The sequence below is a fragment of the Cygnus atratus genome, chromosome 10 (genome assembly GCF_013377495.2).
Source record: "Cygnus atratus isolate AKBS03 ecotype Queensland, Australia chromosome 10, CAtr_DNAZoo_HiC_assembly, whole genome shotgun sequence".
NCBI classification, from domain to species: domain Eukaryota; kingdom Metazoa; phylum Chordata; class Aves; order Anseriformes; family Anatidae; genus Cygnus; species Cygnus atratus.
The window spans coordinates 427,761-454,322 of NC_066371.1; the positions used below are offsets into that span (position 1 = coordinate 427,761).

Here is a 26,562-nt window from a genome sequence, read left to right on the forward strand (position 1 = left end):
GTTCGGAGCTTTCTTTGTAGTCTTACCTGGCCGCGCTCCTCGGTTTAAGAGCATCCGTCCCCACGACAAGGGGGTGAGCACGTGCCCACGGACGTGGGGAGAACTGCCGGGGATGTGAATTTACACTTTCACCCACCCAGGTAGAGCGTTCCCACGCCGATAAGGAAGGGTGGATCAGAGGCTGCGCTATCTCGGGGCCATCCCCCCCCCCCCGTGGATTTCAGTGGGTGGAATTTGGAAATACCAACACTTCTTTCTCTTTCTATATATTTATTTATTTATTCCCTTTCTACAGTTAAAGAAGAGCCCGATGGAGGGCAGAGGAGACGCACGGTCCTGTTCCGAACTCTGCCTTTGGCTCCTCGTGCGGGCAAAGCTCCCTCCGGAGGTGGGGCCCCGAGGAGCCGCACGCCGCTCTCCGCGCCGGGGGCCGGTTCCCGGGGCAGCTGTCCGCGGCCGGGGCCGGGAAACGACCCGAGCCCGGGGCCGCGCTGCCCCCGGCCCCCCCGCTCCGCTCGGGGTCGCAGCCCGCAGCGGGCGCGGCCGCCCGGACGGGACGCGCCCGGCAGCCCCCGGCCCTGCCCGTCCCGGCCCGGGGCCGGCCGGCGGGGGGCACGTTCCCCCCGGCTGGCCGCGCCGCTCCGCCGCCGGGGAAGGCGCCGCTTCCCTCGGCCGCCCCTCCGCCGGTTCTGCGCGAAAACGGCTGGGGAGAAGCGGGGGGGGGCGGAGGAGAGCCGTGCCCGGGGCAGAGGGGCCGCCGCGCGCGTGCCCCCGCCCGGTGCGGGGCCGACCCGCGGCGCGGGGAAAAATATCTGCGACTTAATCATCTTCACATGACAAACCCCGAATAAGAAAGAAGTGAGTAACGCCAAGAAGGGCGGGGGCGGGGGCGGGCGGAGGGAGGGAGGCGCGGCCGTGAGCGCGCCCCGCCGCCCCCCGCCGCGCAGCGCCGCGCACCCGCCGCGGCCGCCACTTCCCGCGGGCGTCGCTCGGCGGCGGGCGCGCAGCCCCCGCAGGAAGCGGCCCCGCGGCCCGGCCCCTCCCGCCGCTCGCAGCGGGCTCATGCACTCGGCGGCTCCGCGGCGGCGCGGGCGGCGGGATGGCTCCGGCTCCGGCCCCGGCGGCGGGCGCTGAGCCGCGGCCCCCCGCGCTGCTGCCGCTGCTGCTGCCGCTGCTGCTGCCGCTGCTGCCGCTGCTGCTGCCGCTGCTGCTGCCCGGCCGCGCCGCCGGCCTGGAGGTGCAGCGCAAGTTCCTCTCGCCCACCCCCACCAACAACTTCGCGCTGGACGGCCCCGGCTCCCGCGTCTACCTGGCGGCTGTCAACCGCCTGTTCCAGCTGTCGGGGGGCGAGCTGGCGCTGCAGGCGGAGGCGGCGGTGGGGCCGGTGCTGGACAGCCCCCTGTGCCACGCGCCGCAGCTCCCGCAGGCCTCCTGCGAGCACCCCAAGGTGCTCACCAACAACTACAACAAGATCCTCCAGCCCGACCCCGAGCAGGGCGTCCTCGTCGTCTGCGGCTCCATCTACCAGGGCCTCTGCCAGCTCCGCAGCATGGCCAACATCTCGGCCGTGGCCGTGCGCTTCCCGCCGGGCGGCAGCGACGCGGTCACCGTCTTCCCCAGCATGCTGAACGTGGCGGCCAACCACCCGAACGCTTCCACCGTGGGGCTGGTGCTGCGCCGCGGCGGCGGCGGCGGCGGCGGCGGGGCGCGGCTGCTGGTGGCCGCCACCTACACGGGCTTCGGCAGCCCCTTCTTCCCCCGCAACCGCAGCCTGGAGGACCACCGCTTCGAGAACACGCCCGAGATCGCCATCCGCGCGCTCAACGCCCGCGGCGACCTGGCCAAGCTCTTCACCTTCGACATCAACCCCTCCGACGACAACATCTTCAAGATCAAGCAGGTCGCCAAGGCGCGCCACAAGCTCAGCTTCGTGCGCGCCTTCCTGCAGCGCGGCACCGCGCCGCCCGCCCGCCGCCCCTACGCCTACCTGGCGCTCAACAGCGAGGCCAACGCGGGCGACAAGGAGAGCCCCTCGCACAGCCTGCTGGCCCGCATCTGCCTGGGCGACGCGGCCGAGGCCACGCTCAACGGCAGCGGCGAGACCAAGAAGCTGACCGAGTCCTACATCCAGCTGGGGCTGCGCTGCGGCGGCGCCGCCGACGCCTTCACCCGCCTCGTCTCCGTCTTCCCGGCGCGGGCGGCCTGGCGCAGCCCCTCGGGCCCGGCCGCGGCCTCGCCGCCCGAGGAGGAGCTGCTCTTCGGCGTCTTCGAGCGGGCCGGGCCGGGCGGCGGCGGCGGGAGGCCGCTCTCGGCGCTCTGCGTCTTCCGCTTCGCCGAGATCGAGGAGACGATCCGGGCGGCGCGCAACTCCTGCTTCGTCAGCCCGGCCGCCGGCATGGTCACCGTGCTGGACAGCGTGGTGCAGGGCACCGGCCCGGCCTGCGAGAAGCGCAACATCCAGGTACGGCGGGCACCTGCCCGGCCGGGCGGCGCCGCGGGGAGCGCCGACGGGGCGCGCCGACGGGGCGCCCCGAGGCTGGGGCCGGCGGGGCCGGCCCGCCCCGTCCGCTGCCGCCCGGGCGGCCCCGCTCCGCTCCGCGCCCCGCTCCGCGCCCCGCACCGCCGGCCGGTCCCGCTGCCTCGCCGGGCAGGCGCGCACCGCGCTCGGCACGGCGGAGCGGAGGGAGCGCGTGTGCGCTGCTGCGTGCGTGCGCGGCGGGGCTCCGCGGCGGGGCAGCGATATTCCCACGTTCCCTGCCGCAGCGATCCGGCGGTGACTCAGACGCTCGGTGTCCGGCCGTGCGCCCTGCACAGCCGGGAGGGAGGTGGCGGGGGGAGCACCGCCAGCCGCAGCTGCTCCCTTCCCACGTCCCGTCGCGCCGCGGCCGGGCAGCCCTGCGAGGGGAGGCGCGCACACAGGCGGCCTTGTTCCGTTGCGTTCGGGGGAAAAGTTTGCCGTTGTCACGATTCGTTACCAAGCGGACGTAAATGTTAACGCCAGATAGACGGCTGTTTTCCCTTTCGCTAAAGACGTGCACTGTTTGGAGAGAAAGAAAGAGAGAAAGAAACAAAGAAAGAGAGAAAGAGCTGCTTTAACACTACATTTTTCCCTTCCTCTGGGAAGGATGCATAACTCAGCTCCGTCAAAGATCGTAAAAACATCTGTTGGATTTCCAAGGCAAGATAGAGCATTTGGGCTTGGGCTTCCCTGTGCAATGCCAGTGGCAAAGAGAGAAAGGTTTCCCATGGTAACCGAAGTGTTTAGCGTGGCATCTCTCATGCTGCGTTAAAATACGTAGTCTTAATGCGCTGGTTCGTAGACCTACTCTAGCAAAGTTGAATAGTTTTTCCCTGGTGGCAAACTACAAGCTGCCTGACAGCCAGGCAATCTGGTAGTTGTCCTGGCTTTTGAGTTAATTCCACAAAGAGTCAGTGCATTAAACACTAGGAGCCCGGTCCTCAAGTTTTGGCATGGTCACGGCTCTCAGAGGAGGCACTGGGGGTCGGGAATCCTATTTACAGGGCAGGAAAGCACCCGCAGGTCTTGCTGGCTGGGGCTGATGCTCAGCATCCCTGCAAATCTGACACTCAGCACCTCGCAGGATTGTAGCATCTCTGTCAGACGGGTTGAGAGGAGGCACTGCGGCTAAGAAGTCTGGAGAGTGCTTAAGAGTTAGAAGCACAGTTTTAATTGAAACTCAATGGCAGAGAGACACCTGGTCCCCTAGAGCTTCCTCAGCACTTCTCGATGGTTGAGAAAACACTGCTTTTTCTAACTTTTGTTATTAAGGAAAATAATTACAAGTAACAGCAGTGTAATAACATTTAAAATATCAAGTGCTATATCCAATAAGCTATTCAGACAGCTAATTCCCTAGTGATTCCAGAGAGACCCTGAGTTCACTGAGATGAGATTTCTCTCCATCTCTGAATCTGGCCTATAATGTAGATGCACTGCGAAGTGTAGTCCTGGTATCGGTTCTTTCCTCTGAACATTTCGTGGGTGGTGGAGGAGGACAGCCAGGAGTATGTTGTCAGTTCATTCTGCGAAGGAAGTCTGTGTTCCTGAAAGGGTAAGCAATCAGGTATGTGAGGTTCCGGAGAGCGAGCTAGAAAATGCTGAGCCTCCAGTCCTATGGCAGTCACTAGACATCTGCTGTGCTTAGCTTTGTGGTGAGATCAGGCTGCAAGAAGATTTGTTTAAATGGAAACAGCAGTGTGGCTGGTGATTATAAAGGGTGGACAGGGAAAATGGGGTTCTGGTTTATCTAGCACCGATCCTGGTGCTGAGTGGCTGTCCTCGAGCCAGTCATTTAATTGTAAGTGCCTCAGTTTCCTGATTTGAGGCACACTCCTGTATCTATTACTGTTATTCAGAAGCCTAACTCACATGTTGTGAAAGATTACATTTGTAAAGCTGCTTTGAGATCCTTTGATGTCAAGTACAGCAGGATATAAATGAAGCATACTATTAATATTCGTTCTTGCCTAATATTTCTACGCTTCCTATTTATTTGAAGCGTTTTCCTCTAAAACCGCTGACCAAGCCTGCTGGGAAGCCTTCCTACCAGTCAGAAGGAGAGCCTTTCATTTTTTTTTTTGCCTTTTACTTAATCATTAGAATTGCCAACAAGTTAACAAGCTGTTTTCGTTTTCAAGTCCCAGAGTGGCAGTGTCAAGAGAAGAGTTGTAATATTGTGTTTCTTTGTGCTGCAAAAATCTAACATCAATTTCCACCTTCAAGACAATGAAATACTCTAATACATTTTCTGTCCCAGCCCTGGGAACACAGCAGGAAAATGTATTAAAGCAGCAGCTGGTTCAGTGGTGCAGATCAGTGTCTAGCTGCCTTCCCATTATAAGCTCCACTTTTCCAGCCGTTAGTGGGTTTCCAAGTTTTCTTTTGCCTATGCATCACTGATAGGTGCACCGGTATTATCAAAATTGTGGTTCATTAGTTCTTCCTGTAGTCTAGGTGGTTGGGTTTTAAGCTCCTTCTGGAAAAAAAATGAAAATCTAATGATGACCTGATTCATTCCGAATACATGTTAGGCTGAAGTAGTCGGTTGTTACAAATAGGGAGCACTGGCTGTTAGGCGTAATGTGGTGTGAAAGGAAAATCATTGTCCCCTTGTGTGTTGTTCTGTCTAATTGAATGCTCCTCTCCTGCAGCACTTAGCTGTGACTCAGCCGGGGAGCCGTGGCACTCGGGCACGAGGGATGGCTTTTGGGAGAACGGGGCGATGGCAGGTCAGGCTCGTTACCTTCGGCGTGGTGGCAGGTGACACTGTGGGAGGTGGGCACCATGCGAGGCCTCGGTCCCGGTGCCCAGAGTGCTCCCAGGCCACTGCCGCCAGCCCTTGGCTCCAGCCATGCCAGCCGCGTCTCAGGGCTGCCAGGACAGCCGGGGCAGCGGGAGCTGCAGCCACTGCGTCTCCCCAGGCTGGTGGCTGGGCCGATGTCCTGGGGGCACCCCGTCCCTGTCGTGGGAGCACTGACTTGCAATTAAGCACGTGCTTAATGACTTTGTGAGACATGGGGAAAGTGTGCAGGGGAGCATGGTCTAGGTCAGCAGGTTGGTTGGTTGTTCTCGATGAGCGCCACCAAAAAGTCACCACGGAGGTGGATAAGCAGAAGCAGCGTAGGGGAAGGAGGATGTTCCAGGGAAGGATTTGGTTTGGTTCGGTTCTTGATGGGCAGAGAGTGAGTAGGTGAGCTCTAGGTTTGGTTTCCCACAGCAAAAGTAGCTTTTTTGTAATTAATTTTATATCAAATAGCAGGCTGTGTTTGTAACACGTGCAGCTGAGATGAAATACCTGCCTGAAGTCACTGCCCTGTTTTTACTGCTACAAGCCTGGATCAAATTCGGACCTCAGCCTCCAGAATGGAGGAGGGGTGTAAGCTCTCTTCAGCAGCCTGTCTTTAATGTCAACTGCAGCAATGTGCTGACAGTGCTTACCGAAGCCTGGGGACACCGAGCGGGTTAACTTCATATCTGAACTATTCTTCCCAGCCGGATTGTGGCCCGCTCGGTGTGAAGGTCAGCCCCGTGGCACAGCCGGAGCGTGGCGCAGCTGCCAGGAGCCAGCGCCCTTGTGAAAACCGGCCTGGGGAGGCTGAGCAGGATGCCTGCAGCACCACAGGAGAGGAGGTGATGGCCAGTTCTCCACGCTGCCTCTCTGGGTGCCCCAGCGCAGGACAGCCGCATGGCACCCTCTGGCCATGGCGGGTGTCTGTGTGTTGCACCGTCTGCCTTTCTGGGCAGGGAAACTGAGGCAGCTACCAGGCTGTTCTGGCTCCGTGGTCCCAGCTGTGGCAGCAGCAGAAGGGTAAGCGAATGTGGATGTCCAGGTGTCCCTGCAATCCTTCCTGCTGCGTGCCCAGATGCTCGCTGATGTAGGGGTCTGAGATCAACATGGGATAAAATGCACTGTGTGGCCAGCCAGGACTCTTGAGGGAAGCCGAGCTGGTAAGCCTGCCCCGGTTTCACCAGGCTCCTTACTTGCCTTCTGTGGTTTTCCATGTCAAGCCCCATGCTCTCCTAAAAACTCCCTGAGAGATAATGAGAGAAAGCAGACTCGTTATAATTCCTTAGATTTAGATTTAGATTTGCTACCCAGGGATCTGCATCACTCCTGGGAAATGTTTTGGGGTCTGCAACTCTAAAAAGGCTGAAAAACCCAATTGTTTTCTATGCTGAAAAACTTAGGCACAGCGGCATGGGATAATGATGCGTTTCAGCATTAATTCTCAAGTTTCTGGCTCTTGTGGCTTTGTGTCAGATCCTGCATGCTCATTGAACACAGTGCTTTGTGGCGTAATGATGAGATACCCACCAGTGAGTTTTACTATAACGGGCTGTTAAATAAAATGAACTCCTTGGGTAGACTGTATAAACAATTTCAGTATATGAATGCTTGTGCATGGAAATGTGGTTTGAAACCAGTAAGAAAATGTTCCCAAAGAAAAAAAAATCATATACACGTGGGAATATGACAAAGCATCTACTTGCTGTCCAAGCACTGTGGCGTCTCTGTGGGATTGGGTTTTATAGGAGCTGAGTTACTTTGAAGTGCTGGTTTATATGAATTTAGAAATTCCAAACATGAAAATAAATGTGCTCTAACCTTACATCTACTCACATAAATCCAGAGGATTAGCCAAAGAAGGGAAATTGGGAATTTACACTTAATTTGTACATTAAGAATAAGGCAGGAGTTCCTGCAGCAGACTTCATTTCTGCTTTTCACAGAAGGTGCTGCGTTGGAGGTGCTAGCATTCACCTGAAGAGGAGAACGCCCCGTTACTACAAAGTTAGTCGTATCAGTGACGTCTGTTTTAGTTCGGGGTGTTGCTTTACAAGACATCAGTGTCCTGTGCCTGTCAAGGTTTCCTCCCAAGCCTTCCTTGCCTGGGCAGCAAGTGGCCAGTCTGCCTGAGGGGTGGCTGCTGGGACCTCGGGTACCTAGGGGAGAGGCTCGGGCCAAAGCCTGAGCTTTGCTGAGATTTGGAGGACGTCAGGCTTGGACCCTGAGCTGGGTACAGAGCACTTGCTCTGTCCCTCACCAGGTATTAGTTAGGCATGGCAGGTGTTAGGTATGTTTCCTTGGAAACTTATGTCACTGTCAGCCTTTTACTGGGAATTAGGCACACACGGGCAGCTGGCAAATGTGGGACAGGAGCCGTGTGAATCTCGTCCTTCCAGGGAGGGGCTCAGCTCAATGGTCCATGGGCTGAGTGTGCCTGGGGGCAGGCGAGTGCCCCCGCTCTTGGTGTGGGGCAGGGGTGTCCCTGGGGAGCTGAAGGCAGGGTGGGAACGTGCCCACGGGAGTCCCTGTGGCTTACACCTGCTTGCAGCTCACGTGAAACACGTCGCAAAGGGAAATCCAGTCAAAGTCATGGAAATGTCTGTGCCTGGAAACCAGAGACTGTGTCTGCTTTAGGTGAGAGAAGAGAAGATGGCTCCTGGCCTGCTTCTGAACCCTGGGGCCAGTGCTGCCGGCTGCTGCTGGCCCAGGTGGGATGGGAGCAGGGTACCCTGGCTGCGGGGAACCGGAGCCACCCCTGCAGGCTTCCAGAGAGCCACAGTCAGCTGCACAGGTATTGTCGTCCTTGATAAATAGAAACTCAGATTAATTTTGATCCATTGAGCTCATCAAACCTCCTGTAACTAAGTAATGGCTAAGGTGGAATACAGAAGAACCATTTTTGCCAAGTCCAGTGTTGTACATGGAGGTACGATGTCAGCCACAGTTGCTGACTGTCACAGCCAGAGGGATGCTGGAGGAGTCTGGAGAGGTGATCACACAGTCATACGAAGGTGGTGAGCACATCTCAGTTGTCCGTTCATTCAGGGGTTTCAAACCACTTGTGTTTGCGGAGCGTGGATGTTTTCCAGGGCACGCGTTGAGCTCACAGACAAATGTGAACCTGCTCCTCAGGAGATCCAACCAGTGCTAGCTTGGCTGTGAGGTCTTGGTGGGTGGAAGTGAAGGAATTGTGGCATCTCTTTTCTGATTTTTGAAAGTCTGTTTTATTGTGATTGAGACGGAAGATGAGCAGGGCTCAGGGCAGAGGTGAACAAGGCACCTGGAGGACACGTGGATGGGTGCCTGGGGATGCTATAAAAACACCTCGCTCAGCCTGCTTCTAAATCCTGCTAGGCATCTATTTAAACATGTAGGCAACTGCAAACTTGTGATATTCTGGTCTGATGACCTCTTCCAGCAAGCTGCTGGAAACATAATAAGTCTGAGCCCCTGGCTGTGGTAATTTAATGCAAACACAAGGCAAGCTGGAACCAGCAGCAGTTGGAAACAATCAGTTACAAACACCTGAGTGCCATCGCACACTACCTACAGCAGCGTGGCTGGGAGTCCCAGTCCGGCCGGTGCCGCAGTGTGCGAGCTCGTGCCTTACAGCCCCTGCAGCACCAGGGCTGCAGGCGTGGATGCATGACCAGCTCTTTGCACTGTGGTCACAACACCAAGGAGGTGATGGACAGGGTAAAAGCTCTGGGCCACGGGGAGGAAACGTGGCTGATGTTTGAAGGCTTTTTTCCCCGCACTGTGCCCCTTGCACAAAGGGGAAGAGGAGGTGGGATGCAGGGTGCTGCTGCAGCCCTGCACACCTGTAGACATGCATCTCTTGTTGTGAAGTCTCAGGGCTGTGCACAGGTCTGTGCTCGGGGAGTGCTATTGCTCTCATTTCACGTGGGGGACATACGGTGGTAGACCACCCGATTTATGCCTTGTCCTTGATCGGATGGGTGGCAGTGCCAGGACTTGAGCCGAGGTCCCAGGTGCTGGGGTGCTGCTGTGCCACTGTTTTGGCAGAGCACAGTGTGGGTGGGGGATGACCCGACCAGGCACCTGCTGGAAGGATCTGCTTTGCTTTTTTTCTGTCTTTATTTATTTATTTATTTTGTAGGGTAGGTAAAGAAAATACTGCAGTCCTTGTTTTCTTCTCAAGTGGGGATCTAACACCTTGCAGCAAGTGGAGGAGGTGGCAGACTGTCGACAGCAATCTCCAACTTGGGAGAGACCAGCAGAATTTATTGGCATTTTGCAGCAGAGGAGCAGTGCTGGTTCCCACATTTGGGCAGCAGCTCTGCCAGCAGCCGTGGGGATGTCTTGCTCCGAGAGGGCCTGTATCAAAAAGAGCCTGGGTGAGCCCTTGTCAGACGTGGTGTGCGGATGAGACGAGCTGATCCCAAAGCCCGTGCTGATTTTGCCTCGTCACCTGCCAAGTGACAAGCAGAGCTTGTCCAGTGTGGGGAGCGCATGGAGACGCCAAATGCAGACCTGTGCTGGGGGTGGGACTAGGACACCCCCGGGACAGGGGATGCAGTGTCCTGTGGCAGCAGGAGTGCAGCGGTGGCTGTTTGTGCGTTGAGCAGGGCTGACCTGCAGCTGCCAGCCCTGTGCTTCCCTCTCCACTTGAGGACGTGTTGTTTTTCAGAGGAAGGGTGGATAAGGGTGAGCGTGGGTATTCAGGCTTTTTCCTTATTGTCTTGCTGGGGCCTCTTTCTGCTTTGTCCTTCTCGGAACACAGCATGATTGTGAGTAGCAGCAGTCTCATGGGGCTGGACTGGTTGCTGGAACAGGGCTGCACATTTTTTGAGCCCAAACTGTTAGAGGGTTGCTGGTCTCACGGGATTTCAGCAGCTTGAGTGTTATTAGTGGCATTGGAGCATTAATCTCTCAATTCTAACCCAGAAGCAAAATTGTCTAAAAGTCTGGATTTTACAAGATGTCCTTCTGTTATTTGAAGGAAATTTGGAATTTGTGTTCCTGTTTCTGTCTCACCTCTGTTTAAAGTATTACTCTGCATCACACTCCTTGCTTCTGGAGCAAAAACCCTTCAGCTATTAGATTTTCATCCCACCGTCTGCTGACCGCTGCCAACATTTAACGGGTTGGGAGCTACTAGTGGCCAAAAGCCATCTCTGGTGGATAGCCTGATTAAAATGAGCCACTGAAAACCTGGTGTATTCTAGAAAATGTCCGCGTATAGAGTTCTCTCTTTGGAAAGAGCTGGGAGAAGTTTATAGCATGATGATAGCACTCAGTGAGAAGGGTGAGGTTTGTTTTTTTTTTTAAATACTATACAAAATAGCAGTTTCCAAAGATGTTGGACTGTGAATCCCTGTCATCCTTTGTTATTTCTCATAGATCACGATTTTAACTGGAAGGTGCTGAAGTCATGTGCTGCTGCACGTGGTTCCCTGGGCAGCTGCGGGGTCTGCGCCAGGTGGCAGCGGGTTCAGGTGGGGCTTTGGGCAGTTGGTGTGGAGGGTCCTCACTTGGGAAGGAAATGGTAGCTGCCTCGATTTCCCTGTCCAGAAAGGCAGCTGGTGCAGCACACAGGCACTGGGGACAGACATCCACATCTGGAGAGCAGCTGATGCAGGTGGTTTCCCTGCGCTTGTCCTTGAGGATCCTGGGGAGGGGGGCACGTGTCCCTGCACAGCTCTCCTGGGGCAGCCCCCGGGGCAGCTCTGTGTCAGCACACCGGCCCCCTGTGCCGGGGAGGGCTGCTTGGCCCCACTTCAGCAAGGGGCTGAGGACAGGCTTCAAGCTTTGGGGAGAAACTGTAATTGTGATGCTAGTCCCTGGAGTCTCCTAGCCGTAATGTAACGTTGTGCTGAAATTTGGTGCCACGATGAGCTGCAAAATGTAGTGGATCTTCCCAAATAGTTTTGGAAACATTGGCCCCTGCAAATCTTGAAGGCAGCAGAGAAAAATATAAAATGATAGAGAAAGAGGAAGCTTTCAATGCTTTGACCAAATAGGAGAGGTGATTGGTTGCTGAATCCAACAGGACCATTTATTTTAACAAATTTTGAAATCATTCTGCAGATTTTAATTTTCTAATTGGAAAAAAAAAGTACAATAAAATAGGACGTCCAAAGAAGAAGTGAAGATATAAAATATGGGTAAGTAAACAAGCACAGTGCTTTCAGAGAGAAGCCTGGAGAAAGTCTTTTGCTTCACACAGGTGCTGTTTGTGCGATTGCTTGCATGTGAGTTCAAGGGTTGGCTGCAGGTCAGAAGATCCTGTGTCCAGACCTTGATCCTTTCTCACTTTCCATAGCCATACACTCAAGTTATTACTTGGATTTCCTCAGTCCTAAAAATGAGGGCAGAGGTCTCTATCTCATGTACATTAGTGTCAAAAAAAGGTATGTTTGTGAGCAGCATGTGTCCCTTAAAGCATGGTTGTTATGCCTTGATCACTTGTACGTTCAGAGGGCTCGCTTAATGAGCAGAAAGACTTGCTCTAACCTTGCACACCAAGCTCTCCAGCTGGCTGGGTGCCGGGAGCAGGTGGCGTTGCTTTGTTTCTGACCGCCCCTACCAAGACTTCTGAGCACATGCTGCGCGTGGCAGCCCCTGCAGAGGACTCCTTGTCCACATGCCAGTGTGGGAGTGATGCTGCGAGTCAGGGAAGCACCCAGGTTTTATTGAGGATGCATAAAAGAAGAACAGAATTCTGCTTATTATCTCAGAGCTTAATTGATTTGGCAGAACTAATGAGGAAAATACAGGAAAATATTTACTATAAACTATGGCTAAATGAAGCAGATTTGAACTGACACATGCAAAAGACCAGTTGTGTTAGGTAAGAAGGTGTTACTCTAATGGATGCTTTTTTCAGCACAGATATGCCTTCAATGCACTTTGAAGATGTAAAGTGCTAAGTATTAGCAGTAGCAATAAGAAAAAAATAACCTCTGAAGATCGAGGAGCCAAACTGACTGTTCACCCAGGATTCCTTCTTGTGGGAAGGAGCTTGAATATTTTGAAATTGTGGTTACTGAAGCCAAAGCTAAGCATAAATGAGAAACACAGCTCGCGTGGTAGAACAGGGCACTCTCCTCAGGAAAGAGCAGCTAAGAAAATACAGTCTGAATAAATCAGATGTCTTATTCCGAACAATTTCAACGGGGATGCTTCAGAGCATCCAGAATGCCCGTGGAAGGAGGCACTGATAAATTCTCCTCTTTGTCCCTGCAGAACTGGTCAGAGGAATGGCGTTTCCAACAGGGGGGATTTAAAGGACATACATACAAACTCTTGCTGCTCCAGTACTTGCTGTTTTGACTGTGACAACCCCTCTGGAGCCTGTTGTTCGTTAATCCTTCTGCCTGCCCATTCCAGGGGGATTTGATTGTATAATCTGAAGTATTGTATTTAATGCAGGATGAAGACCAGCATAATAAGCCTGACCAGTCTTCCTGGCAGCATGAAGGATATGCAATTTCAGTTAAAGGGCTGCATTTCTCTGCTTCGAGTGGTTCCAGTTGCTGGTGCTGCCCGTGGCTCCATCTCTGCAGGGTGCGTGAGAGCAGGGGCACGGTGCTGGGTACCCCTGTGGGCGGGGTGCAGGGCTGATGTGAGCGGTTTGATCTGAGCTGGGTCTGGCCATCAGCTGGTTGAAGGTCTCGATCCATCCGTGCCTTTGCAGGCTCCCTTCTGAAACAGCTCCTCATTTGGTTTTGGGCAGTAGGTGGGCTCGGCTTGCTAGGTCAGCCCCGGTCCCATGTCCGGCTACAGATGCACAGCGTGCTTAGCCCCTCATTTTACAACAGATGAGCGCTTCGGTCTTTGCTGGAAACTCCAGAAACTAGTGAAAGGCAGAACTAGTGATACGGGCATGCTGGGACGAACAGCAGCAAGGCCCTCACACACCTCTTGCTTCTGCTTGTAATGAATCCTGATTAATCCTTGTGCAACTGCTGGGCAGGTTTAAGGGGATGAAAAGTCCCAGGAGAATCACTTGTCTGCAGTGTTTGCTGCTGCTGGCCTTTCCTAATGGTGATTGTTACTGTGCTTGCTTGGTTTCACTCATTATTTGCTCTGCTTGCTTAATCTGAGGGACACTGGTCTGAATTCCTTGGTCGTTTCAATCAGGTGAGTTTCCCAGGGGAAACTGCGAAGAGTGAATGTCAGAAGCTGGAAGGAAAGAAAAGGGGTTGAGTCAAGAGTAGGGAGGGGGAAGAATGAGTTTTATAAGACAGGAAAAGAAAAGTTCTCCTGTAAAATAAAAATGAAGATAAGAGGCTGAAAAACTGCCAGGCATCGGGAACTCTGCAGAAGCCAAGGAGATGCTTTTTGGCGTGGGGGTGACGTTTGTCTGCTGTGGAGGGGAGGAGCTGCTGAACTGATACAGTCATTTTTCTCTCTGTGCAACCGATGCATCTATTCTGCTGGATGCCGCTGGCTTTGGTACAGTGAATGCTCGTTTGTCAAGGGAATGGTGATTCATGGGGATTTGACAGAGGGAATCTGTTGATAGTTTTTTATAAGCAATTACTGCTATTCAGCAAGCCGTTAACTTTCCCGTCTCATGGCGGGAAGGCTGCCGCTGGGCAGGAGCAGTTTGGTGCTGGGCTGTGAGCAGCTGGTGCCAGCCTGACTTTATTCGAGGCAGGGGAGAGCCTCACTTCTGTGCGCAGCGCGGCGGCCAGCCCAGTGCGACCTCCCCATTCTTGAGATGTGGGCTGAGAATGCAGCAGCAGAAGTGACGTTCTGGTAAAACCTGGGGCAAAGCTGTCATTAGTCCCCTGCCCTGCTCCCATCCGCCCTGCCAGGGGCAGTTTCATGGCAGTGTGACAAGCGCGCCTTTCCCTGCGATGTTTGGGATTTGTCCCCGAGCAGTGGTGGTGCCGGGGCCGTGGTGCTCCCGCTCACACCCACGCTGGGTGGGAGGCACACGGGGAGCGCGGCTGCACGCAGTGGCTGCGGCTCCTGGGACATAAATAAACATGGAGGTCGGCAGAAGTGGTCCCAAGAGCCGTGTGAGTGGCCTCTCGCACACACTTCAGGCCCTTCAGGGTAACATCTGGGCAGATGCTATCTGCCGGCATCGGTGGGGTTGCGCCGCTTTACGGCACCAGGAATCTGCCCCCTGTGTCTGGACAGCGCTGGGCCGGGGCGGCTGCTGGTGCGGTGGTGCCATGCCCTGTGGCTCCCCACGGGCGGGACGTGGTCCAGGTCACAGCTGAGAGCAGACAGATCCTTGTTTGGATAGCCCGTTAGTTGTGCTACGCTGGTGGCTAGCAGTGCAGCGTGGGCCAGGGCTGGCATTGTGCAAAACACAGCAGAAATGGCCGCTTCCTTGCTCAAGAAACTTGTAGTCTGAGTAAACAGCAAAAACAGGGTGCAAATGTAATTTTAAGCCTTTTCTAAGGAAGTCTACTGTGCAGTATGGGTGCTGATTACTCAGTGTGGATGATTCTTGAGAAAAATGCAGCAAGATTCCATTTTCAGCGGTGCTCAGCCTGAGTGCCTCAACTGGTCAAGAGTGCACATTGATTTGCCTCCCATTGCCTAAAAAACATGATGGGAAGTCAGAGGAGCTCTCTGATAATGCCTGTCTTTGCGGCAGCACTACAATTAGAGACTGCTTACGTCTCAAGTGCCTTAACAGTGGAGTCCTCTTCTAACGATGACATTTTCCTCCAGGCATCCTAAAAAGCCTGTTTTTGACAGCTCTGGTTGCAACACTCTGGCAGATAAACGCATGATTGTGTGTACAAACTGCTGGCAACACTGTGAGGGCTCCGAAATGAATAGGCTGTGCCTGGGGAGGGATTCTGTGGCCGAGTCTGGGTTCTGCCGGACACAGAAGGGGGCTTGTGCTTTCTGTTTTCATAATGCGACTGAGTCTGCTGGCCACCATCTCTCACTCTGCCCATTTTGTTATGGTGCTTGTGGAATATTTCCACAATGGTTTTTAGCTTCTCTCCTTTTTCAGCTTTGAATCCATGCCCTGCTATTCTCTTCGGACAATATCCAAATTATTTTCAATATTCTGTCTGCAGTCAGAGATTTCCCTGAGTCATACCTAAATGTTAATAAAAGCCTAATGGTTTATGTTAAGGAAGGCGGGAGATAAGGCTAGAGCCCTTTTATCACAGAACTTAATGGCCTGAAAATGTCAGTTGTGTGGGAGCAACTGCCAAATTTTGAGCCTATGAAGACTATTGCTAAGTCCCACAAATCAACAAGTTTGGAGCAGATTATCGGATGCTGGCTATGTCATTTTCCCAGGACTCCAGGCATGTTAGGAGCCAACACTTTAATCCACTCTGATACGATGCATGAAAGGGGTGGGTTTGCTTTCCTCTCACTGCTGCACTGCAAATCTTTCAGGCTTTCTGTAGTACAGTAAGGAAGAGCTTGCTTGCTGAAAGCAGAAGCTGCAGGGCTTCTTTCTGAACTGCAGCCTGGTTTTGATTCAGAAATAAACTCCCATCTTTGCTTAAGAACTATTTTTAAGGTCACAAAGACAGGATACAAAAATCAGTACATTTCATGGTTTTCCTGAGTGCTGCCTCACCACTCCTCTTCCTCCTTCTGTTTCCAGCAGACTTCCTTCCGAAACCGACATCCTGCAAGCCTGCCTCTGGGGCACAGCGTGCAGGGCTGGGGGACTGGTAATGGAAATTCTGGTAAATCGCTTCTTCAGTTTGTGCAGTTCTAGGCCTGGGATAAAGGACTGAACTTGCACTGCGAAAGCAGCTGAACACTTGAGCTCTGATGTGGTTGGAAATGTTTCATCTCTGTCCCGTGTTGTCTTTCTGATCACACTCAGGGGTTAATCTGACTAACCCTCCTCTTAGGAGTTGCTCCTTGGTTTGGGTTCATTTGCTCCATTTTTGAAATTTTGTAGAAATACAAAGTACACCCTCCTTGTGAGCGTGTGGGATGGCAGCACCGCTGCTCACCTTGTGCTGGTCTTGGGCTGTTGGCGGCTTGTGCCCGGGGCAGCTCCCCTGTAGCATGAGAGTGGCAGGGGCGAATGTGTTGGGTGCAGAAGGACCTCGTTCTAGGCCTCCCCTTCAATATTTCTGTGAGTTACTCCATATCCACAGCGTGTAGCAGAAAAATAATGGCAATGCAATAAATGCCCATAGGGTTGTTTTAAAATGCAAATGATAGAAAGGTACTGGTTTAGGAAGAAAAGTTTTATTTATGTCTTCCCCACCACAGGGTAGGTCCGTCTGGCTTAAGACGGAGCAAGATTTCACCCATTCTGTATCAAGAATGCCTTTCAGCACAACTTCTAAGTGAAATTTCCCAAGCTGCGGTGATTATCTGGAGTGATCGTCTGGTGCCTGCATAAGGATGTGACTTGGTCATATCCTGTTTACCCTAAAATGACAGAGTTAAAATATCTCCTCGGTGCTGCAGTTTACAGACAGAAGCAGCATATTGTGTCACCCCACCCTGGAGACCATGTGAGGGAAACACCATATGTCTCCTGCTTGTCCTTTGGAAGAGCTGATGTCATTTAAAGAAAGGTGTTTTAAAGGAAGGATGTATGTGACCAAAATAATGCCTGGCCTGCATTAGAATGGTTACATCCTGTTTACCATGAAAAACACTTTGTGTTTATATTGGGTCTGTAAAGTGTGATTTATAAACAGGCAGAGAGAGCAGATAAGGAGCTCCCATTGGCTTCAGCCATCTGTGGAAGGAAAGGCTTGTGCCCCGGGCTGGGGGAGGCTGGTGGAGGACCGACACCACTGCCCCCAGGAGGCTCCTCTGAGCGTGCCTCCTGGTGCCCAAGCTGCCCCGTGCCTCAGCCTCCAGCAGGAGGGAGCCCTGGGAGCTTCGGTTCCTTGATGTTGGTAGAGAGTGGTGAAGTGGAGCTAGAGATAAGTGTCCCCAGAACAAATAAATAAAACCAAGTGCCTTTCTGAAGGTTTGTCTGTGAGTGGAAGGAACCATTACATCAGAAAAATGAATGGCTTGCCATAGCCTGTGTGTAGCATAAAGAAATCGTGTTGCCCAGTTACACGGGAAACACACACTTGAGAATTTGGGCTGCAGTTGTTTTTTTTGTTTGTTTGTTTTGTTTTGTTTTGTTTTAAAAGAATGAAATACTGTGAAACTGCAAAATATGTTTAGAAAAGCCACTTGCATCCAGAACATTTGATCCTTTCATCTCACGCCTGTATAAACCAAGCTGCAGCTCCAAGTGTGTTGCCTCCTCTTGGTGCTGTCCTGAGCAGAGGCCCAGAGGCTGGCCTTGTCCTCCAAACCTGTGATCAGGAGCTGCTTCAGGCCCAGTGGCTTCAAACCAACTGAAGAGAGGGTAGAGCTGAATGCAGTCTGGTTCCATTAGTGAAATAATACTGGTACTACAGGAATTGCGACACAAGACTGGTGCACTCAGCCCAGGAAGGGAGGGATGTGCTAAACAGGCTGGTCGTCAGCTTCTGTGTGGTAGAAGCATGTGGTCCAGTATCCTAACAGATACAGCCTCAATCCCTGCATTTGTTCTGCTTAAATTAGCACTCCCAAGTATTGTTTCGGAAGGGATATCCGTGGTACATCTGACTTCAGTAAGGCATAAAACATGCTTGGTGGCGGGGGTGTGGGTTGAGGTCCATCAGCGGTCTCCTGCCTGACACGGTGTGCAAGTGCTTCCCGCAGCCAGGGCCCTAATCGCCTCTGCTTTTAGGCTAGCACCAGTCTGCAAATACCTGCAGTTGTCGTCCTGTGTGCTGCATGCCAACACCCAGCGAGGGTGACAGCGCAATTGCGGCTTTTGAGATGAGCCTGAAATGACACTGCAGATGATGTGGTAATGGCCCTCGAAACATGCCCATCATTTGAACGGCGCCAGCTGCCCCCACAGCACTTCATAAAAGCTGCTGTGGGAGTGACAGCAGGTAAATTGTCGGCAGCAAGACTGTTGTGATATTCAGACGTTGTTGAATCCATCCACATTGTCTGAGAAGAAATTATAAGGAGAATCTCAGAGGATTCAGGGTGAGAGCGGTCGTAAATCTTGGGTGCATCTCAGCAGGGAAGGAGAAATATGAAGAATCAGGCTAGTTTTTAAATGCTGCCATCATGCAGTGGCGGTGCTAATTAATTTAGCACAGAATGGTCAAGTCTGTTGTCTTGCTGTGGGCCAAGTAAGCCAAATACCTGCTCACAGACTAGATCTAGGTGACATAGAGGAGGAGTCCTTACATTTTTTCCTCTGTCATTGTTCTTTTGCACCCGTTAACGAATGGGAGCGGGAGCCTTGGTACCAGCCTGGACAGCTCTCACCAGCAGCACCGGTACGAAGCTCTGTGGGAGCAGTGGTTGGGCTTCAAGACTGCGCATCGCGGCCAGCTCTCACCACAGTTGGGCTTCTGCTGGAGCTGCAGCTCCTGGCTCGGGATATCTTCGGTTTAACTTTTTGCAATACAGCCAGCTTCTGCTCTCTCACAGCTTTGGGAGCAGTTTGGCAAAAGAGACTGGAGGCAGATATTAAAGGTCTTGTGGTCTCATGTGCAGGGCACAGCTCGTACTTGCTCACCAGGGTATGGCGGGCTGCGAGCGGCTGCAGCCCATGGGGCCAGGCTGGGTGGTCGTGGTGGTTCCAGCATTTCTGGGACAAGTTTCACTGCTGCTGCTCTCCCCTCCGTGCCCCAGGCTGTGGGGACACCTCCGTCGCTGATCTGCTCCTGCCTGGCTAGCAGCCTCCTGCCTTTTGTGTCTGCTGGCCTGATCCTGCTCCCAGGCTGCTCTCCTCATGTCTCAGCCCATCAGTGGGCAGCGCCTGCAGTGAAGTGTTGCATGACTTGGCCAAGCATGTGAGGATCTGCCCAGTGGAAATTTTGCTGTTGACTCCAGCAGCAGCAAGATCGGAGCCTGGATTTACAGTCCTGAGGGTCTCCAGTGAGCCTGTCTTTTTTCCTCTCCCTTGGCTCTGTTCTCACTCATTTCCTCACTTGGTTGCAGGGAAATAATATTCTAACTTCTTTTACTTGATGAACCTTCCCTTCTCCTGCCCAGCTCGCAGCTGCCCGGCACAGCAGCGGTGCCCATGGGGTGGGGGCAGTGAGGCTGTGGCAGTGCCACGGGAGCAGAGCGGGTGGCCATGTGCGGGGCTGGTCCCTGGCTGGCTGAGACCCCACCGGGGAGGGCTGGGGGCACCCAGAGCACAGGGAGGAGACCCCTCCCCGCCTCCCTCCCACCCCTGCTTGCCCCTGGACTTTGGCGCCTGGCCCCACAGGCTCCTCGCAGGACGTGGGCTGGGACAGATGCCAGGGCAGGGTCTGGCTTCCCCTGGGCCGTGGGTAGGTGTGAGGTGGGCTCACGGGCAGCGTCCCCGTGTGTGGCACGGAAGCCCCATGCTGCTGTGGGCAATGGGACCCTGCCTGGCGGACGCCTGCCTGGGGTGCCTGTGTTGGACAACCCCAGCAGCCGTGCTGGTGCTGCCCTGCTCTTTCCTGCAGCAGGGTCAGAGTCCTCCATTGGCTTGTCCAAGGCAACCTGGCGAAGCCTGTTCCTTGGGCTTCATCAGGTCTGGCTCTGGCTCTGAGGACAGGCCTCGCAAGCACAAGGGAGGCTCCATCGTCGCTCCTGCCCCCAAATGGATCTGCTTTTTCCCATTGAATGGCTCGGCAGTGAGGCCTTTTCTTTGGGCTCAGAGGTTTGAGCCGTACTGGCGGAAGGCAGGACCTGGCCTGGTGCAGCCACTAATGCACACGTGTGTCCCCACAGCTACAGCCGGAGCAGCTGGACTGCGGAGCAGCGCACCTGCAGCACCCGCTGGCCATCGTGAACCCCATCACCGCCACCCCCGTGTTCACCTACAATGGCCTCACCGCGGTGGCGGTCGCCAGTGTCAATAACTACACCGTGGTGTTCCTGGGCACCGCCAGCGGAGGACTCCTGAAGGCAAGTGCAGGGTGCAGAGGCCAGGGGGACAGGGAGGGCCAGGGGCTGCCCCTGCCAATGTCCGTTGTTGGGTTTATCTAACACCTGCCTTCGTTTGGTGATAAAGAAGTAATTGGACGCTGCTGTGATCGGTACAGCGATATATGCTGCCTGGGGACTGGTGGCTGTTAATGATGGTTCTGCAAGCAGGATGTACTTGATGAAACCTGTGCTAGAAATGCTATTGTGCAGCATTTAATTATTATCAGGTCTTCTAATAAATTCTCCCCATGAGCTGATGGCTTTTGAAGGCTCCATATAGACAGGGGAATCACTGAGCAATACTTTGCCAGTGCTGAGTCCAAAGCAGGTGTGAATCCAGGCATCTGATGGAGCTGAAGTATCTATTTTAAACAACGTGCCAAAGGCAGTGCAGAGCAAAGCAATGCCTGGAGCCAAGACGCAAGGCCGAGGTTTCAGTAACTTTAGCGCTTGAAGTCTGCCAAAGAAACTTTTGATTCCAGCCAGACACAACAGTTTGGTGTATTCTGAGTGTCAAAAGTCCATAGAGAGAAGGGAGAGAAAGCCCTGGAGGAGAGAGATGGCTGATATCTGCTTTGTCTCAGCCTGTAGTAAGTAGTGCATAATATGGAATATTGGATCAAAATGCTTGGAGAAAAGAAAACTGATCCCATCTCTTCCCTTGCTTCCAAGTGCTCCCGGCAGAAATGTGGGAACAATCACAAAGCAACTTGCTGCTTTGATTTTTGCCTGAAGGGGCAAGTAATTCAGGAGGATGGGAGGCGGCTGGCATCCTCGCCAGGTGCACTGCGCCAGGAGAGAGGCACATACCACACGCAGAGCTGCCCGTGTTCACACAGTATTAACAGCTCTGCTTCCATTACCATTTCAGAGAAAGCAGCCTTATCTACTGAACCTCCATTAGGGAGAGGCTCCTGGCTACCCTTTGCTGGGATAATTTGCTCAGATAGCTCTAATCTAATTCTACAACACAGCTGCATAACCAGAAGCCCTTTTACCTTCAGGGCTCCTTGTTATTTGGCACGGGATACAAGATACTTTGCGTGAGTTATCATTCAGATTTGCCTGAGAAAAGACAGCAAAGGGGCAGAAATAGTGCTCAACTGGCTCCTGCCAGCAGCAATTATGGCTGCCAGGGTATGGGGAATTAATCAGGTAGGTTGCAGACAGGCATCTCACGAGAGCCATTAACTGTGCCACATCCAGCAAAGTCATTAAAGGAAAAGCAGTGCTTGGAAGGCAGTGGCCAATGTAAAGGTGTGGCAGGGTGTCCCATCCCTGAAGGAGGCGTGGGTGCAGCAGGGCTTGACGTTCTGGCAAGCCACCCTGTCTCGAGTTATGAGTCTGTAGAAAGTGGTGCTGTGGTGGGATCACACAGAACTTCAGCCACCCCAGCTGCAGCCACAAGCTGGGAACATGGTGTGGGCTGTCTGTGCTCTCACCTGTTCCCCCTGCTCTCATTAGCACCCGTGCAGCCCAGCTGGGGTGGTGGATGCATGTGCTTAGACAGACGGGTGTCCCCTAGCACGTCACTGGCCCAGCTCCAGTGGGAGGACTGGTGCTCTCTACACTGCTGCTGGGGCTCTCCCGGGGCTGTGCAGCTCCGTGTGGATCCAGGGGAAGTGTCCAGGTGGTCCGGGAGGCAGAGGGACCTAGGGACAGCACCTGGGAACAGCCAGGGGTTAGAGAAGAGCTCAGCAAGAAGAGAGAAAGAATCACTGCAAAACTGAAGTGGAGGTCTCAGGGCTTGGTTCTTGCGTGTTGTGGGTGATCTTAGGCAAATTATTTATCTTCTGGATAGCCAGGTTTTAAAATAGGGATAATGATCATTCTCTTTTTCTACACAGCTGCTTGCAGTGCCTGCATACAGCTTCTAGCACAGGGAAGCCCTGTGCATTGAGATTGTGTTAGCTATCTTACTAGGACATGTTGGTGCAGCTCTAATATAAGAATTAATTAATCCTGTGTTAATTAATTAATCTACACTTTAGAGAGAACAGGCACGCTTGGTCCTTACAATTATTGCCTCCCTTTGCTAGTAAAGAGGTAGGAATTTTCCTCTCTCCCTTTCTGTTTTAAACTGAAAAGTGACTGTCACGCAAAATTGTGTAGCTCTATTGTTATTTCCTCTCAGCAATGCCACATTTAATTTGCTGAGTTTTCAAGTCAAATGCCAAGACATTCTGGGATCTGAAAGGCAGGCTGATGCTTTGCAGCCTCTTCCATCACTGCCAGCGGTTCAGCTGGTGATTCATGAGGCAAGGTAGGATTCAGTTCTCATGCTGCAGCTGCTTTGGTCTCCTGGTGTTAGCAGGGATAAAAGCTTCTTCTGGCTGGGAATGACAACACTTATTTTTCAAATATACAGGGAGAAGGGGATGCCATGTTATACAACCATGTTGCTGATTTTTGCTGTTTTTCATTAAACGTTGGAAATAAATGTTCTTTGTAACAAAAATGCACATATGTATGTAATGAGGGCTGAAGGCTGATGCCAACTACATCTGGGTACAGCGAGAGCAGCACGGCTGTGGCGCGCTGGCGTTTCACCGACACAGGAACCATCATGCAGCCATGTAGCCAAGCTGCGCAGTGGGTAGAGCCTTAGGGTAGAAGTTTTCCAGGCAGTCTCTTAAATAGAGGGCTTTAGACTGAGAGACCAAGGGGCGTGAGGTTTGCTCATCACGAGGTATTGCTCCTGGCTGTGGCATGGGCTTTCTGGACCATGTAGTGGCTTCCCTGTGCCACAGAGCTGGCTTTGCTATAAAGCTCTACATGTGCAGATTATAAAGCATTTAGAGATTTGCAGCACTCAAAAATGTGGAACACCTTTAGATGCCATTTTGGTTCTTGTTTATAACTGAGGAAAAGTAACCTCCCCATCGTGTTTGAAAAATGGTCTCAGTGAGTGGCTTCTTCTCACTACAGATTAACCTGGATAGCGCCATGAAGGTTGTCAGCAGGAGATCCATTTCGGTGGCTTACGGAGAGCCTGTCCACCCCATCATGCAGTTCGATCCTTCTGATTCCACCTTCCTCTATCTGATGACGTCCTATCAGGTGAGATCTGCATTTCTTAGGAAAATTGTCCACTGAGCAAAGTGTGTTTCACCTAGCCTTTAGCATTAAGCTGAGAGCAAGAAGGAAATAAACAAACAATAAAAATTTGCTGTAACATTAATGGACAGAGCAAAGAAGCCGAGAGCTTTGACTGGTGTTGTGGCACATCTTGGACCTGTCTGGGGCTGTGCCTGCTCCCCCAGCCCGGGCAGCAGTCTGCCGGTGGGCAGCTCGTCAGGAGCCCTCCGGCTTCCCCGTGCCTCCCGCCCGTCGTTCTGAGCAGCGGCTGTTTTGGGCCTCTGTGGCCTCAAGCTGGGCAGTGGGCTGCAGTTGAGTTATGGTGTGCCAGCCTTATTTTCAGAGCAATATGAATTTAAATGCACACAAGCTTTTTCCCTGCCGTGCAATGATTTGCTGGAGTCTGGGGCAGGCAAGATTCTCGTTATCCGCATTGGCTTTCCTGTCTTTGTGGTGGCAAAATGAAAGGAAGAGTAAAAGATATCAAAACTGATCTCGCTTATGGGAGTGTGGAAATAAGCAGAGGCTGTTGCTTTATAGAAAACCAAAAATTATGGCAGATGGTCTTTGAGGAGGCTTTTAGGAGACCCTACAAACAAAAAGTCGGCCTGTCGGGAAGGAGCCGTAGGGGCGGCTTCTGCGTTCCACGTGGCCTCGCTGGAGGGAGAGCTGGGATGGGGGGTTCTTCAGAGACCGCAGCAGGTAGAAACAGACGGTCTCATCTCCACCAAGTGAGCAGAGGAGGAAGATGAGAGCTGAGCACTACAGGCTCTGGTAGTTTGTCCTGAATTACATTTTAATCTGTCAAAACAGATGCACAGCCACAAATGTTATATGTTACATTTATATTTTCCAAGCCCTAATTCCCTGCAGATTGGTCATTATCATTTCACAGAACACTCCCAGGATGCTTCTTCAGCTGATATTTCAGACTTTCTCTTCTCAGCTCTCAGGCTGTGCTGTGGTCCTTATTCATGGCTTGATAAAACACCGAGTGCAGCACATTTGATGCTCTCGTCTGTCCATTCCTTTCCCAGTAAACCAGATGAATTCATTTGTCATCGGTGCAATGAGTACTCGGGGGCAGTTGAGTGCAGCAGGGCTGGGGAGCAGCAAACAGCCACAGGCGACGTGGGACTCGGGTGCAGGAGCCACCGGCTGGGCTGCGCTGCTCTGGTGGAGCCTGGGGCTGCTGGAACCTCCTGTTGTTGGCCCCTGCATTACCAAACTACTCAGTTTTCCCTCCCAGATGTTCAGAAATTGAGAGAAGAAAAAGCAGAAACCAACGCATGCATGCTTTACCTCAAACCCCCAGCAGTACTGTGATTTCTTTAGAAATTAAGGTTTCCAAAATGGTGTCGCTTTCTGGTCATTTTGTGAACAGCCAGGTACCATTCGGCTCTGTTGAGAGAGGAGCTTTCTGCAGGCATGAGGGAGCTTTTCGCAGTCAGGGACAAGCCGCGAGACTAGCCCAAACCATCTCCATCTGAGTGACGGGTGAGGTGGACACACATCCAGGTTGAGTATTTCTCTGGCATTTTAAAACATTTGGATGTAATCGTGTTGTTGTTGTGCAGATGACACGAGTGAAGGTGGCTGTCTGCAACCAGTATTCAACGTGTGCAGAGTGCCTGGCTGCAGCCGACGCTTACTGCGGGTGGTGCACGATGGAGACTAGGTAGGACTTGTGTCCTGGTGTGATTCAGCATGGGCTTTGGCCCTCAAGCCCAGCCAGGGATTTTTGGTGCTTTCTGTATTTCCACTGAGTCACACTACCTCTAGCCTTTGTCCATTCCTCACAAAAGACATGCTTTTAAAAACAATTGCGTATGGTCTCAAACTGTTGGGATGCACTTTTGAGCCAGCATTTAACTGTAGCAGCATTGTTATGCTGCAGTCAGTTGCCAGTGCAAAGAATATCTTGCAGGCATCCAACCATGGAACTCCCAAGCGCCAACACCCTGCTAAAGAATGTCTTTACCCCTGCAATTATTATTTATGAGTTGGAGACAATCAACATTCAAATAGGAGTTTGCAAAATTAGACTCCAGATTTACAAACTGAAGATGTCAGACAAAATGTCACCTTTTCCTCCCCTGTTCTGGATTGAGCGTGGCCTGCTCTTGCTTACCCTAAAATGCAATGCCCCATTGGTGCTGCTGGGAGCACAAGCAACCAGACTGTTCAAACACAGCAGCAAAGCTTTAGGCTTAACTGGATGGATGGGGGAAAAAGATGTAGACATGGGATTTTCTCAGGCTCTTTCATCACAGGGATGTCAACGTTTTTATCAACTGTTTTGAAAATAATCAACCACAAATTGTTTGCATGTGCACTACAGGTGTTCTCTGCAGCATGAGTGTACGAACTTCACAGAGGCCAATTTCTGGGCGAGTGCAAGTGAAGGAGTGCAGCAGTGCCCTTCCATGACCATCTTGGAGCCTGAGATTAATATCAACAATGAGAAACCGGTACGTTTGATGTCAATACTAAATTAATAGTATGTGGCATTACACAGAGTCATTACCTGCTCTCAGGGCTGACAGACACCTGCGTGCCCCAGTGCAGCACCGCTCTGTGCAGTTCTGAGGTGGACTAAAGCAGGTTTTTGTATGCACATGACTTTTTAGAGTTCAAAATGCGCAATACGAAAGAAAACAGCTACCTGTGGACTTGTTTTGGAGTTGCTAAACTATGCAAACCTTCTAAAATACTGACAAATTCTAAATATGATTTTCTAAGCTAATAACTGATTTTTTTTCCCCAATTATAGGCCCTGATAATACAAATAAATGGGACTATTCCAAACCTAAATGGAACAAACATTTCATGCGATTATGGAAATAATATCCACACGGTAGCAAGAGTTGCGGGAGATTATGCAAACCAATTTATTTATTGCAGTTTACTTCCACGTGAGAAATATCCATCATTTCCAGACGACCAAGGTATGTGGCGGGAAATAAGCTCAGTTCATTCTAGACACTTTTATGGAAATAGTCTTTCATAGGCTTTTTTTTCCCAGTTGTATGTGCGTATAATGCATAGGGGAAAAGAGACACAAGCTGCTTCTGTTTCACAGGGCATATGACTTTAAAGTGTGGGTGTTCCACCATCTTAACATGAATTGACAGTATGTCATATCTATCAATTTTTGTTCTAACAGCAGAATTTAAAAGCCCATTCCTGTGCTTATTTTATTAAGATTTATCTCATTAAAGCTTCTGTTTTAGATTCAATAAGCACTAAAACAAAAAGGGTTTAGCCC

At 52.3% G+C, this 26,562-nt stretch overlaps 1 protein-coding gene across 1 annotated transcript in view; it reads left to right on the top strand.

Moving 5' to 3' along the window:
- Positions 1-1,096: 1,096 nt before the first annotated feature.
- Positions 1,097-26,562, top strand: part of PLXND1 (plexin D1) — an 81,012-nt gene continuing 55,546 nt past the window's right edge. Inside the window, exons 1-6 of the mRNA XM_035546691.1 lie at positions 1,097-2,461; positions 20,019-20,195; positions 23,145-23,276; positions 24,872-24,972; positions 25,636-25,765; positions 26,068-26,242. Coding sequence (XP_035402584.1) covers positions 1,100-2,461; positions 20,019-20,195; positions 23,145-23,276; positions 24,872-24,972; positions 25,636-25,765; positions 26,068-26,242 — 2,077 coding nt within the window. The 5' untranslated portion in view covers positions 1,097-1,099. The remainder of the gene's footprint in view (positions 2,462-20,018; positions 20,196-23,144; positions 23,277-24,871; positions 24,973-25,635; positions 25,766-26,067; positions 26,243-26,562) is intronic.